At 42.9% G+C, this 15,444-nt stretch overlaps 1 protein-coding gene across 3 annotated transcripts in view; it reads right to left on the bottom strand.

Annotated features, from left to right (window-relative positions):
• Window positions 1-15,444, bottom strand: part of SATB2 (SATB homeobox 2) — a 137,849-nt gene that overhangs the window by 38,512 nt on the left and 83,893 nt on the right. For all 3 annotated transcript variants that reach the window (XM_021555445.3, XM_021555443.2, XM_021555447.2), the window contains 2 exons: window positions 14,268-14,740; window positions 3,151-3,363 (listed from right to left, as the gene is read on the bottom strand). In XM_021555445.3, the coding sequence (XP_021411120.1) occupies window positions 3,151-3,363; window positions 14,268-14,740 (686 nt within the window). The remainder of the gene's footprint in view (window positions 1-3,150; window positions 3,364-14,267; window positions 14,741-15,444) is intronic.

Below are 15,444 nucleotides of genomic sequence, written 5' to 3'. Positions count from 1 at the left end.
TCTTCCTTACAATTTCCAGATAAAGCCTTAACCAACCTCTGTCTTCTCCCTTTCGAGGCTCAGCAGGCTCTGGGCTTGCTCCCTGCCTGTCACAGGCAGGACATGTGCAGAAAGGGTGTAAGATTTTCCTGTTCCCTGATGCCAGCCCCACGTGCAGGCAGAGGCAGCTGGACAGCAGCTGGGGCAGAGTACAGGCACCATGGCCCAGGAGGCCAGGGCTAAACCACTGCCATGCACAGGCCATGAGCTGGGCACAGTGCTACACTGACTGACAGGGACACCCCGCTCTGAAATTCAATGTTTACAGGTAGATGAGAGTCAGGGAAATTGTGGGAAATGTAAGAAAACAACAAGGAGTTTATGAAAAGGAAAAGGGCTGTCCAAGTCTGTCAGAAGTGATTTAATGGAGATTTGTTTGGTATAAAAAAAGTCTTCTCAGGCATTGGAGCCTTTGGCTAGCACAGCAGCTGAGGTCACCATGGCCTCAAAGGCTGCTATGGATGTCTGAGATCCTGAGAAGAAAAAAATTAGCACGTAAAAAAATTTTAAAATATAAGTCCATCCTGCATGGTTCTCCTACACTTCTAGGTCACAGTCATAGGTCAGGAAAAAGCCTGCCCTGCACACCGTGAAAGCTGCACCATTTTTTATTTAATCACCAAAATAGGAAGGGCAAATACCAACCAATACTAAAATAAAGTATTTAATGTTAAAAGTCTAGATTCAAAGCTGGTTTTGATATTAAGGAGTCTACCACTATTGAAACATCTTATTGCCAACAGTGGGGGGAAAAAAGAAAAAGTGTTTGCAACCACAATGCCAGAGCACTGCAACTAGCCCCTTACTGCTAGGGTTCTGTGAGCACACAACAACTCCCAACAGCTCAGAGCATCTTCCCCACATCAGCTGTACCCCATTTTCTGGATCAATCTCTCGTTCTCACCTTGAGGCAGGTCCAGAGCCTCAGTTCACAAAAGGGTGGCTTGGGGCTGGCTCAGAGTCAAGGAGACCTGAGCTGGGTTACTCTGCATGCCCTTACACCTGCCTGCGTGACAGCCCCAGCAGGAACATTTCCACAGTGGATTGGTTACTCCTCTCTTACCCAGCACCCTCAATCCCAAAAACCTTGCTGCAGGATATTGGTATCTATGGAAACCGTGTTTCCAATTGCCATTCCACCACCTTCTCTGCCCCACTGACACAGTTCCTGCAAGGCTGGCACAGCTCCTACCCCTGCTGCCCCAAAGCGCCCCGCTCCAGGGTAGGGAAGAGCAGCCCGGGGAGCTGACGCTGCCGGAATCGCCGCGCTGCCTGCGAGGACGGCATTTGTCTCCTCACAACTAATACCAGGCATATGGGAAGTACAGTAGCCGTGCTGCCTGCCCGGGAGCTGGGCAGAGCCTCATTTGCAGAGGTGTCCAAGTTGTCAAAACAGCACCTGTGCTGACTGGTGCTGGCCCTCTGAGGGCTGGGGAAATGTTACACAGCGGGCACAAGGCAGGCATTGGTACACAAACCTTTGTGTGCTGCTTTTGCTTATCAAAAATCTCACAAAATTCTATTGGACTCTTCAAGCTGAAATAAGGCAAATATGTGATGGTTTATACTTCTAGACTACAGTTTTCTAGCAACATTTAGCTCTTACAAAGGCGGGCAAAAAATTCCATTATTTTAAATCATGTTCTAGCTGTGGCTAGAGCACAGGAAAATGGCATATTTCAGCACAGGAACGCAATGGGGCAAGAGATCCAATTTTTTTTCTCACCAGATTGCATCTAAACTCGTAATCTCATTTCAGTGCTTGATTATAGTACAAAACCTATTGCAATAAATGTAAGCAGGAGTAAGCTAATTCTTTAATGAATCAATACCAGTGCAGAAAGTGGCTACACTACTTAAATAGTAAAATAGTGTACCCACTATTAAAATCCCTATGTACTTTTATTTTCACCTAAAGGTACCTAAAAAAGATAAGGATACAGTGAGTTTCCCGTGTAATGAAAATCCAGTGTCAAATTTGGTTTGGCAGGATAAGCTTGCTTTCAATGAAAATAGTTCTTTACATCACATATTCGGTGAAGTGCACCTACACGTCTGGGTTAAACTGAACAACCTCAACAGTTTCTACAAAATCAACAGACCTTCTCTAAGGATGGTCAGTTTGAATGTAAAACTTCACTTCCCCAACAGTGCTCACTTACTTACTTTTAGCAGCTGTGACTACAGAATTCAATGAGAAGTGATCATTGATATTATTAGAAGGATTACACAGGCCCATTTACTAAAGATCAGTAAAGTGCTAGAACTGACACATCACGTCTGTACTGTTAGAAAGTTCAGACTCAAGTCAGGCAAATGTCATGGCAGGAATTCATCAGCAGCCCTGTGCAAGCACCCTCACTTTGCAGAATACACATGTGGGACTGCATCAGCCTGGTACAAGGGAGGGCATGACTATTGTGGATGTTCTCTCTTAGTGCAAAGAACAACTTACCCAGAGAAGAGTGGGCAGCAACAGCACGCTAATAAACACATGCAGTTAAGTGAATGAGATAATAGCTGCTTGGGAGCTGTAAGCATCATCTTCCTTCCCAGCATGCTGTCCATCTCCACTTTCTGTACCTCAAACATTTACTTGTAAAAACCTCTAACGCAAGGACTGTGATTTCCTATGCAGAATATGGAGCACAGTATTTTCTAACAGCATCTATCTAATGCACCATCAACCTCTGATCACTAAACACTTTTATGGCAACATATATGATGAACCAGAAGCCCAGAAATTCCCTGTGCTCTGAAGAATGTAATGAACACAGTAAAAAGCTACATACACTGTCTTTCCATAATATATTCTACAACAGCCATTTAGTGAGCATATATCAACAGCCTGTATGTAATGCCCACATGCACTCTTTCAGGCACTAACATTACATATTCTTTTGCCTTATGGCATTGATTAAAGGTAGAATGATCATCAATGTATCTTGCTGACATCCACTAAATATCTCTTAACGGCCACTCCAAAACCTTACAAAATATTTTCCACAACTCATCTGGGCAAGGGGAGCAACAAATAGGGGTAGGGGGGAAAGAAACTCCTTTCCTGGAATTATCTGGACAAAAAACAGGTAGCAAGGGATTGCATCTTACCTGGGGTGTTCTGGAAGAGCTTGGGCTGCTGGCAGCTGAAGACACCATGCTCACGTTTGGGTTCATACTTCTCTCTCTCTCATCCTGATATATACGATCCCGCTCCGAGTCAGGCAAGTTGAGGAAATTCTGCATCGCCCGTAAGTTTACCAGGAGGGACTGGGAAGCTGTCCTAGGGTCTTCTTCTTTACGCAGGATCTCTGACAACAAACCCTGGTTAAAAAAAAAAAAAAAAAAAAAAAAAAGCCAGTCATGCGTGATGAGTTTCTTTGGTTTTTAAAAATTTGTTTAGTTTAACCAGCTGGGTTGCAATACTGAGAAACTACATCAGAATCTCATGGGCTCTCCCTGAGGGGATATTTTGTAGGAAAGTGTTTGTCTTCTGGGGGCTGGGGTTTATTTTGGGACTGTCCTATTCCGGCACAGTAATAAGCTTCTGAGTATGGAGATACTGGATAGGAAGTTAGGTGCACTGGTTAGAAGAAATTGCATTTATCACCAGGTGCTTGCTGCAAATATTTTAGGAGCTGTTAGATTCTCTCTCTTTTTACTTGAAGATGGGAACGCTTGGCAATCCTGTTCATCTTTGACAAATCTGCCAAGGTTGGTAAATTTAGTTTCGACATTTAAACAGTGCAGGAGGTTTATAAAGAAAAATGTTTGGCTGGGTTTTGATGTTACAGTCCGCTCATTTCAGTTTGGACAGTCATTTCTGAAAGGAGAAAAATGAAGCAATAACAAAACCTTAGAATCTAGCTTTAGGGATTTAACTCATTCTTTCCTGCCTCATTTAAAAATACCATGGTCTTCACATTGCAACTGTGAATGAACACCATATTAATCTAGTTTTTACAAAAGCCATTACACAGGATTTCTAAAAAATAAACAGTAAAAAATAAAAGAATTGGAGAAGTGAAAATGTCATTAAAAGAGGCTTAAATCTAATGATGGGATTAAATTTATGTGTAAGAGTACACACTCACACTCAACAGTTCCACAGATTATCTAAAAGTTAAAGGCACAGTACACAAGTCTGGATCAGGGCCTACAGAAAGCACCAAGGACACAGCATGTGCCACCAGCTTCACCCAGGCACCCCATCCAACACTTCACAAACTGGGACTTCATTCCAAATACAGGAACAGCAAATTTCTGAACTATACCTGTTTTAATGTACTGGCATGCAAGGAAGCAGAGAGGAAGCATTTCTGTCCATCAAGGCTATGTAATATAACACCTTAATGTAACATATCTTTATGATATCAAAATGATACCTTACCGTTAATATGCAATTCTATAGGTTCATTATTTCAAAAGGCTATTCTGCCAATATGCTTCCCTGAGCCATCTGACACTGTTCCTGCTCCCCTCCTGTCACAACCCAGAGGCTGCACCGCTGCTCCCAGGAATGCCGGCCACAGAAGCCGTGTGAAATCCCAGTTGGAGCTGGGAGGGCTCACCTTGGCCTGCTCTGGGAGAGGAGCAGCTCAGCAGCACAGGGACCTGCAGGCCCCGCTGTGGCTGTTGACATGAGTGTTTTGCAGTTACTTCACAGCCATGACCCAGGCAAGCTGCTTCCCAAGGACAGGCACAGCTTACTCCCTTCTTGTCAGAAAAATGTTACTGGAAAGCAACCACATACCTCAAGCCCTGCAATATTTAGTTTTCATTTATTTTCTTCCATATCAGACAGCCTCCTTCAAAAAAGCACTTACTAAAAAGACGTGCTAAAATGACTGTCAATACAGTTGGCCAAGTAACCAAATGCCAACATCTTTAATATATATTAACCTTTATTTACTAGTCTTCCTGACAAAACCATCTGACTAACAAATGACGTACCTGTACCTGCATTTATCTGCTATTCAACATCTACACTAAAATACACATGTAAAACCACTACTTCAGCAGAGTTTATACCTCAAGTGCTCTAAGCAAGCCCCACACACAACCTGAAGGTAGGCTCCACTTTTCAGCTCCTCATCTACATAACCAAGCTGAGACACTCCCAGTTACATTTTTCTGCAATGATCAGTGTGGGCACCAGAAGGACTGGAGCTGGGAATGGAAGCATGGTTAGCACCACTCAGAAGTGGGATGCGAGAGAGAAGCTGGCGTGAAAAAGGTCTGCTCTTTGGGAACAAGCAGTGCTGGGCTGCCCTCTGGTATTTTGTGTGGCCTCAACATAACTGCATACTTGTACCTGGCTTCTTCTTCAGGGTTTAACCACCTCTCAGAGAAGCTAAGAACATTTTGAAAACCTTTCTAAAGTTTGAAAGGCTCATAGGCTGGGAGAGGTTAACCAAAAAAGTACATACAGGAGCTTGAAGCCACAACCTGCATGATTCCAAGACCAATGCAAGTCCTTATTACAACTTCCGCTAAAGTCAGTGAAGAATTTTTTAAATGCAGTAAGTAAGGGAAATATTGGTTCCACCGATTCACTAAATTTCTAATTCCCTTTGTCTTTGAAGTGATATGTATATAAAACTTGTTTTTAAATGAAAAACTCAACTTCAAAAATTAATGAGTTTAGTATGAAAGAAAGGGACCTGAAAGCTAGTGGAGCAGACTCTAAGAGAGTTTTTTTTCTCCCTCCCATTTTAGCCTCACTAAATTTATGGTCCAATTTCAAAAATGGAGAGCAGAAACATACGTGAAAGCATGCCAGCAATTACTTTTCCATGCAGTCATTGACTCTGTATGTAAATCAGAGGCTCACAGATATGAGTGGCTTGCTCATAGCACTAAGATGTATCTCACTGCCTGAGCTACCGACCCTGGTGCTCGCAGGCTCTGATTTATCACCACAAGCATCTTTTCATGCGGTGGGTTCGGTGCCTGCGCTGCTGCGGGGACGCAGCGGTGTTTGCAGCACCGTGTTCCATGGGCAGGCTGGCAGCCTCTCCCCTAAGGCAGGCACCTGCTCCAGGGGGGACTTGCTGCTTCCCCAGCACCAGGACACAGCAGCCGCTGGCAGGGGCGAGCCCTGCTCCCCGTGCCCTGCTCCAGGCCCACAGGTTGGAAATCTGGCTGCCAAGAGGGTTTTTCTGCAGCTCCTCTAAGTGCTTTGGCAGCTTAGAAACCATGTAAACAGCAGGAGAGCTAATAAGAAAACTGACTCATGAGGGACAAATCTCGTGTCCTCCTGCAACTGAAGATAAACAACAACAGCGGTAAACAGCAGCAGCAGATAGCTGAGTGATAGGGGAGGATAATAAAATAAAGTGTCTTGAGAGCAATAACATTGACAATAATATAATTCTGAGCTACCGAAGAATACGCAAACTAACCAGTGAGCAGCATTTAAAAAAATAAAGTGATATTAAATAATCTGTTCAGCCTTTTTGTCACCTGCAACAAATTAGGCTTTCAATATGCAAAACATCTTCCTTCCAGAAAAACAAATGATCATGATTTCATTTAATTGTAATTTAATGAGGCATAATGTATTTTTTAAAGTGATATACACCAGGTGTTTGGTGAGGAAACTGGCCCAACCAGACAAACCCTACTGTTTCTATTTTTGAGAAAGCCCTAAAGCCAGCCAGAGACTGTTTTTATTTCTGCAAATTATGTTTCTACTGGAGGGGGTGAGGGAGGGAAACTCACAGCATTCATAGATTTCTTATAAAATTCCATTGGCTAAATTAGCTCATTCCGACTTACTTAAATCTCACATATTAAAAAAAAAAAAAATAAAAATTGGCAGTTTGCAGAATAACCAATTCTGCAAACCTAAAAGATCATCTTCAGAGACTAGAAAGTCTCAGTATGATTTTAAATAGCCAAACAGATCTACATAGAACACAGCTCCCAGGATACATTTTAGGACATGTAGCTTGATAATATATTTGCTTTTCAACTCCTCTGCATCATTTTTAAACCGGCTGCTGAAGAGGCAACTGATGAAGTCTAATGTTCACACAGACTGTGCTTGCAAATGAGGGGTGTGATCACCCTAAGACAAGGGCTCTGCAGAGCCTGGTTTACCCTTAGAACTTGCACTATTTTTACAATTACACACTGGATCTGTAATTGACTTTAAGAAAATAATACCTGTGGTGGAGAAAAAAGCACATGCCCAATCAAAACAAAAAAGTCATTGAATCTATTTAAGGCGGGAGTAATTTTGACTGTGTTTCTTCAAACTAGGTGAAATGCAGTCCCTTCAGGCCAGCAAAGTCACTGTCACGGGGGTTTGCTTTGCATTTTTTCTATGAAACCCCATTTGTGAACTTCTTTTACTTTTATTAACTACAGGATTTCCAGGACAAACAACCCAAACCTCACTGGCACCTAATCTGTTTTTAAGCAGCTTCTGAGAGATGATACGGTACAATGTAGAGCAAATGTTATTCCATGTGACTCCAACATGCAGTGGACCAACTGACCAGCCTCTGAGGCAAACACAGGCTTGGCCAAAGCACACAGAAGCTGAGCAAAGCCTCTGTGCCCTCTTGCCAAAGGGCTGCTGCTCAGGCCTGGCAAGGGTGTCAGTGAGACCTCAGTGGGGCAGCAGACTGCACGACCAGTGACCAAAGGCAGGACAATTTTGCAAGCAGCACTTTTGAAAAGCAATCGGGATGGGGCCGAGGCGGTGCTGCTGGAGTGCAGCCCAGGCACTCGTGTCCTCGATGCTGAGGGCCACGGGGCAGCAGGAGACTCCCAGGCACTGGACAGGGCCTCACACACATCACGTTCGATGACTTGGATGGAAGTCATGTTCTCCCCCTTACTGACCTAAGCCATTTGACTACAAAACCAGGCACTAACTCTAAAGACGTTCAGAATAGGCTTTGGACAATCAAAACACTGGCCAAGGCAAAAATTTAAGTAAACCCAACTAATGTGCTAAACCTCAGTTTATATGTTCTGTATAAGGAAATTATATATATGAAGGACTGAAAAAGCATAAACACTTTTTCAGACTTTCAGTCTATTTGTGCCTCTCCATACTTCAGCTATGGCCAAGAGCAACAGAGAAAATGCTGAAATACCAGAAAAATATTGCCTCTGCAGTGCTTAAAGTTCCAAGTACTTTTAAGCCCTGCACTTGTACAGACAAGTCTCAATAGAGAAGTTATTCTGCTTTCCATCAGGGATAGATGTGACCCTGAGCAGGATGAGAAAATGTAGAGATTTATTCTATTTCAATATCTGGATCTTAAAGGTCAGTGATGTCAACCAACCCTCTCAGCACACAAGGCACAGAAGGCAACACCCAAGGAAGCCCTGGCTAGCTTTCTACCAAACTACATCGTAATTGTACCTTGAGCATACAACAACAAACTTGAATTTGCCAGGCTAAAATGACCATTTATATTTACAGTTGTCTGCTGCTTGCAGTTGCAAGCTGGAGACAGCAGGTCAGTCCAGGAGCTCTGCAGCAGAAGTACTGATTTCTCACAATCCTTCAAGGAATAAAGCATTTCCACCCATTGTGTCTTTCTCACATCAAGGCAGGATTTACCATGAAATCTCTCTCAGTTTACTCCAGGTATCACCTTCAGTATTGTACTCTGGGCTGAACCAGATACATTCAACAATTCTGAAATACTTCTCTTTGCCTCTAAGTATACAGCACTCGCCAAGAACCTCTATATGAAGCACTTGTAGGCTTCTTGGGACAAGTTCATTTTCAAATGCTCACCATTTGTTTCCATTCCCTTGCATCTCTTCCTAATTCCAGCTAGGATATGAAGCAGAAGAATTGGAAGTCTATCAGAAATGTTTATCCTGGCAATGTGTCCAGTCCAATTTTGCTGAACAAAATTGCTTTAGATAACCAGTGGAAAATTTTGAGTGGTTAGCCAAACCAAGCACCTTCATATCCATTCTGTCACCGTTTCCATCAGGCAAAAGTGTTTTTGTATCCTGTTCCCTGACCAGTTCTTCTTTCGCAATAGTCAAAATGTGTGGTGCAACATTTGTATCAGATTTACAAACCTCAGAACCTGAAGGACTCTGACTGAGACTAACTCTCCATGAATGGTCACCCAGTACCCTTCAGTGCACATCAGTCCTTCATTTAGATCTTCAGATTCAATGCCTACAGCCAGAGTATGAGCCTTGTTCTTAAACTCATTTAACTAATGCTAAAATACATACATCTCAGGAGAGAGCTGCTTAGGCACAAAGCATTTAGAGGCTGATTTGAATAAAACTTATACAGGGTGCAACAATGACAATTGGATTTTTATTATTAAAAATGAAGTGTTTAAATCCTCAAAGAAAACGGCTTTATTGCATTAGTTTAATAAAGCCTCTTTTTTATTATGGTATCTGTTTTTATGAGGGAAGACAGGATGTGCATGTGGATCTGAATGTGGATGCATGCAGAAAAGGAGGCAGAGAAAGACCAACCACCTGCAGCCACAAAGTGCCACCATTTATATGATATGCATGTCAGACCTTTATCCTGAAACATGCTGGAAAACGAGCAAAGACACACTGCTTATACACACTGTGGATTTGTGCCTTTGCTTCCAAGGCTCAGGACTCCTGTGCATCAGCTGAGCATGCAGCAGCCACCTCCTACAAGTACTCATTCTGAAAGCCTGACTCACATGCTACTTAAGATCTTTTCATTCAGCCTATTGAATACAATTAAGTTAATTGAAACTGAAATTTTGGGCAGTGCAAAACCCACTGTTGGAACAAATATCCCATGTACCAAAAATCTGTAATTTATTAAAGTAAGCAATTCCCTTACAGACTGCCTTCTTTCCTGTGAGAACAACAGAACACTGCTTGTGCCACATTACACCCAAGAATAAAACAAGCAGGCAGCATGAAAGGGTTTCATGCTATAAGAGAGAGTTTTCTATGAGGGTAAAAATCAACAAAAACTCCCCCCAAAAACCCAAACCAGAAGCCTGGCTAATTGAAAGTCTGTGCACAATGGGGCAGACACCATAGCAATGAATGCAGCATGACTGTCTCGCTAGATACCAGGCAGAGAATTAAAGCTCCTTGTGTTCCTCTCATTTGAGTTAAAGGGAAAATTATTTGCAAAAGGAATTCTGTCCAGGATTTGTCTCACAAGCAAATAGAGGTGAAAGAGTCAGTTATTTCAACAAACTATATTTCTGATCTTAATGCTTTGTAGAGGACTCTTTTCTAAGCCCACTTCTGTCTGGGGGAAATTTGCCAAAGAAAGCAGAATTAAAACAAGGAGTCACAACCCACGGCCTTATTTCCTTAGCAACCACACTTCTGCTGTCAGAGCCCCCAAACTTTCTTATAGGTGACCAGTGCCACCTTTATATGCCAACAAGTGTTATTTCCCTCTTCCTCACTGCAGAACCCTAGACTAGCCTGCAGATGCATCAGAAGTTAGGACAACACCCAGCTTCAATCCACATCTGCAGACAAGGTGTGATTAAATCCCTTGACCAAGGTGTGATTAAATCCCTTGACCAAGAAGGATCAGTACAGCTTATTTCATCATAAACTTCATTGCATATGAAGCTGGTGCAGTTTCCTCCTCCTCAGGCTGTTAATTCCTTTAATCCAAAGAGAAGAGGCTGGCACCAGCTACCCAGGCAGGAGCTGAGCTGGGTGTGTGTGGCTTTCCCATCTGCAGGCTGGGAAGCCAACACTCCCACGTGGAGCTACGCAGGGCAGGAAGGAGGGAGCAGTGCTCTTTGGGAAGAAAATTACAAGCAGCCTGAACATTATGGTGTTTTTATCCAGATCTCTTGGTATCTGGCCCCACAATGACTTGATTTAAAAAGCCTCAGATTCAAGGATATTTCCAGTTTCGGAGGCTGTTCAGTTAAACAAGCACTGGCCACTTGCCCAAACATTTTACTAGTTTTGGCTATTGTATCACAACATTGGCAAAAAAGAAGAAGCTTGAAAAAAAAGAAAGATACCAACTGAAACACTCCTTCAGTCTGTAGTCTTTGCAGTCCACTGGGCACTCCCAAGGAGAGCAGCAGTTCACTGATCAAGGGATTCGAATTGTCTGGACTCATTACAAAGAGACCAATAAACTGTCCTGACTACAGCTCCAAGAGCCTGCAGCAAAGAGGAATGCTAAGCAAATGAGGACAAGAATAATATGTTCATTTTCCTTATGCAGAACAGGATTCAAATTACCTATTTTCCAGTTTGCATTTTGAAGAGTGGCATCACTTCAGCCCCTCCAGATATGCTGAAAAGCTCTCCAGCAAAGCACAAGGTGCATTTTAATGAATTTCCTTTAAAATAGTTCTCTTAGTTCTACTTTTTCCTGTAAGAAACATCACCTACCGATTTATCAAAATATTACAACCTGCAATAAGCACGTTCTGGTCATTATAACCTTTTGGTTGCAATCTGAATGCTATATTAGGAAACACAAGGACTCTGCCCCGAAGATGGGCCAAACTCTATGTGTGTATTCTCCTTCAGGAAGAAGTTCACAGCCTTGGCCCCTTGTCCTGCCTCCCATTTCAGAGTATCTCCACTGGCCAACGTATGCTTTCAGGGGCCACCCATCACATAGAAGTCATCCTGATGTAAAGACAATGCAGGCTGCAAAGAGGCAGGCATTTTTTGAGAACTGCAGCCTGCACGGGACCTACTTTTGACTTCACTGCACTCTTTGAGACCAAGGAAGATGTCATCTCCCTCTGTGCACTAAAACCTCCCCACCCTCTGCAGTCTGTGTATGTAGGAAGTGTACAGAACTTGTCACACAGCCTGGAGTCCTTTGTTTTCAAGTGTGCAAACAACATGGCCACAGGTATAAGCAAATATCGCTGTCTTCATTGACGTATTTCCAACTTCAAGAGGAAGATTTGGATGTTTCACAAACCATACAATTTCATCTCTTCATCTTCTGACCCTCCTCACGTTCTCCCTCCCACACACACATGCACACATACAAGTGTCAGCCACTTGTTCCGATGGATTTAGCCTAGTTTGGATCAAAGCTTCCTCTACTTCATTTAACAGATTTGCTGAGATGGAAAGTCTCAGGGGAGAATTAATGTTAGTAAGAAGGGGCTTTTCAGCATTGAGTATGTAGGTCATTGGACTTTAAAATAAATTAGAGAATAGTTTATCTATTAAACAAGCCTCACAGTACATATTTCATGAAGCTATACTTAATTATAGGCTAATGTGCACCACAGAGCTACCATGAAGAAAGATTAAGCAGTGGCCCATAATGCAGTGATTAATGCCATTATTAGCTGGCTGGCACACAGCATCTATTATTTGGTACCATCAGGAGAAACAAAAGACTTCCAGTTTCCAATGCTGGCACTTCTGTAAAATGTAACAAACCCAAAGCTTTCCAGAGAGAAACACATGCCTCTCTGTACCTTGGAGGCAGCAGGGGGTTGCAAGGAGGTGAGAGTAAACTTAAATTTCCACTCCAAGTGCCTTTTACAGAGTTTGCTTCTCCACCACAGATATGTGGGAATATCCCACACCTATTGTGCAGTGCAATACTGACTGCCTGAGCCCCTCTTCTTAATATCCTGAACAGTCCCTGATGTGAGGGGAGCTTCATTTGAGTTGGAATTACCAGCTGAGGACAAGGAAATGTCAGTGAGGGGAGCTTGATTTGAGTTGGAATTACCAGCTGAGGACAAGGAAACGTCAGTGTGTATCAACACTCTCGCTACAGTGATGGCTCCTGGGGACATGATGTATGCATGTAAGACCACTGGTCTTCTGTACTAGGGCACTGTTGACTAACAAAACACTGTTGTGAGATGACCAAATCTTTTATGGATGCTGTAAGACTTGCCTGTTCTGGAATCATTGTATTACTTATGATGGAGGGCTAAGAAGCAGGTAGTATCTTTCTTGTTGGGGAATGAGCTTCTGATTTAATGGCAGACTTGGGCATTACCAGCCCAGATCTCCCAGTGTGGCTAAAGGAGAACTTCACGTTCCTTGACAGTGACAAAACCCTCACTGGCAATGTTATTGCTGACCTCTCGCTCCAGTTCAGAATATGTCATTCTGTCAATACCATCCACCTTGATTATACCAGGCTTTGTATACAACAGGTTATGATCCCAGAGGGATGAAAAGCTTTTCCAAATTAAAAGCAGCATTTAAAGAGAGCATTTTTAACTCATACATTCCTATGTAGTTTTCATTTGATATCCTCAAGGCTAATCCCAGAACTCAAGTGTTTTTCTCTGAGTGCAGCCATCTTATGAATTTAATGGAAGAAGGAAGTAATAAAAGGTGCTCCATACTTTAATTAGTTCCCTCATAACATGGCATTTCCAAAATGGCAGTGCCAAAGAAAATCATTAATCTAGGAGAACAGACGAAGGCACTGTATGGGGCAAGGGACAGACCTCCTAGAGATATACTCTCCCCCTTTTCTGCTCTTGCTGGTGAATCTCACCTCAAATAAAAACTCCAGCTACACAAAAGGAGTTCATAACCAATACTGAATATTAAAGCCACTTTCCATTTCCTAAGTCTTGTTAGAGTATCACAATTGAGAGATCACATGTTGTATCCTGCAGGATAAATGTAAATGGCCCATCTTTCCAAGCACACATTCACCCTGGGTACTCCAGGTGCCAGGCTTAAGCTGATACTATCATGCAATCATTTCAACATCTGCCTTCACTAGGTGAGTGAGAAAACCTGTGTCAGATGTATGAAAGCAAACACAGTCTGCTACAGAAGGCAGACACTTTTCCCAGCACACTTGCCTTACACATTTCTTGTGGGAACAGCCTCTGGCACTAGTTGTGGCATCAGTTGTACCCCAGGAAGGAATGAGGAAGCATCAGAAGGAATCCCAAAAACACCTCTGACTCTCAGTCTCTTATTACCTCTTCTTGGCAATCAGGCAGGGGCAAATGTGGAAGTTTATAACCACATAGAGGAGCTCAGGGAAGAACTCCCATGAGCAGAATGACTGCTAGAGAACAAAGCTCAGGTAATGGTGCAGGAGTGGCCAAATGCAAACAACCAGCTGCTCCTGGAAGAAACAGCCTTGTTCAAAACTGACAAAGAGACTGGAGAAAAGACTCAGAGTGGTTTGACCTGTTTCTATGGCATGCCCCCTGCTCTGACCTGCCACAACCGTACAGCCCCACAAAAGCCACATCTTTGCCCCTTCTTGGTTACAGAATAGAAATTGATACCTGTGTGCGGTTGAATGCTACTCTTGCAAAGACAGCTTGAGACACACTGGCTCTCTTCAGCTCATCTCTGACTTGCTGGTAAATATCTGGAGAGACTTCCACCGATGAATTTGATGGCTCTGGTTTGACAGCTCTAGGGATGGGTGGATGATTCAAGAACTGCTGGTTGATAGCCTGTGGGTGCTGGTGAGCCAAGAGTCGGCTGACAGCAATCTGCTGGTTTATCAGATGGGCCATCGCTATCTGCTGCCTCACCAGTTGTGGACTGAGCTGAGGAGACAGGAGCCCAGGGTTTATCATGGTTTGCATCGTTGGCACTTGGTTTCGGATTGGAGTACTGTGGTGAATTTGGCCATGAGGAGATTGTTCATTAGATTTTCCCAAAGTTGCCAGCTGGTTGATATTTGGTAAGTGCATGGGACGTTGACCAAGAACACAATAGTCTGAAAGGTTTTCTCTTTCCACTCTTTCCACTGTTAAAAGAGAAAAATTAGCTTGCTGTCATTTCAGTTTGCATTTAGGGCAAGTATTATATTGCAGGTGACTGCACACAACAGCACCTACTTGACTGTGTAAGTCTACACAGAAGTATCACAGAAACATAAACAAAAGAAACACAAAGCAAAAGCAACAAGAATAATTCATAATAATTCTTTAGGACTTCCCAGGCTTCATCCATGAAGATTCCTTATAAACCAACAGCAGCCTCCTTTCTTAAAGAAAAAACTTGGACACTTCCATTTATACTGTTACTAACATTTGAATCAGTCACAGCAAATTGATTAACCTTAAAAAGCGATCAGTGTTTCAGAATCACTGGCATCTAGGTAAAGAAAAAAACTCAAATTGGTATCCACTCATACAAAGCAAATGGAAACAAGGCCATTCCCTGTGCAGCTCATGGCACTGCTTCTCATTACAGATTTGGCAAGTATTATCTTTTCCACATAAACTCTGCCTCACACTGTGTGTGGATAAACCTTTCTGGTATAATCAGCTCACCCAGGTGCACCACAGCAGACTCATGTTGGTTGTATGAAAGCATATTACAAAACAGCGAAATTCACACATGAGAAATGTTTGAAGCTATGGTTCCTATAGCCAAAGCCTCATTGCCATGAGTTTGTCCAGAAACTTTAAAGCACTTTGCACAAATGCCCACCTGAAAGCGAGTGCC

Source organism: Lonchura striata, chromosome 8 (genome assembly GCF_046129695.1).
Source record: "Lonchura striata isolate bLonStr1 chromosome 8, bLonStr1.mat, whole genome shotgun sequence".
Lineage (NCBI taxonomy): Eukaryota > Metazoa > Chordata > Aves > Passeriformes > Estrildidae > Lonchura > Lonchura striata.
Note: the sequence above shows the minus strand (reverse complement) of the source record. Positions and strands in the feature narration are given on the sequence as shown.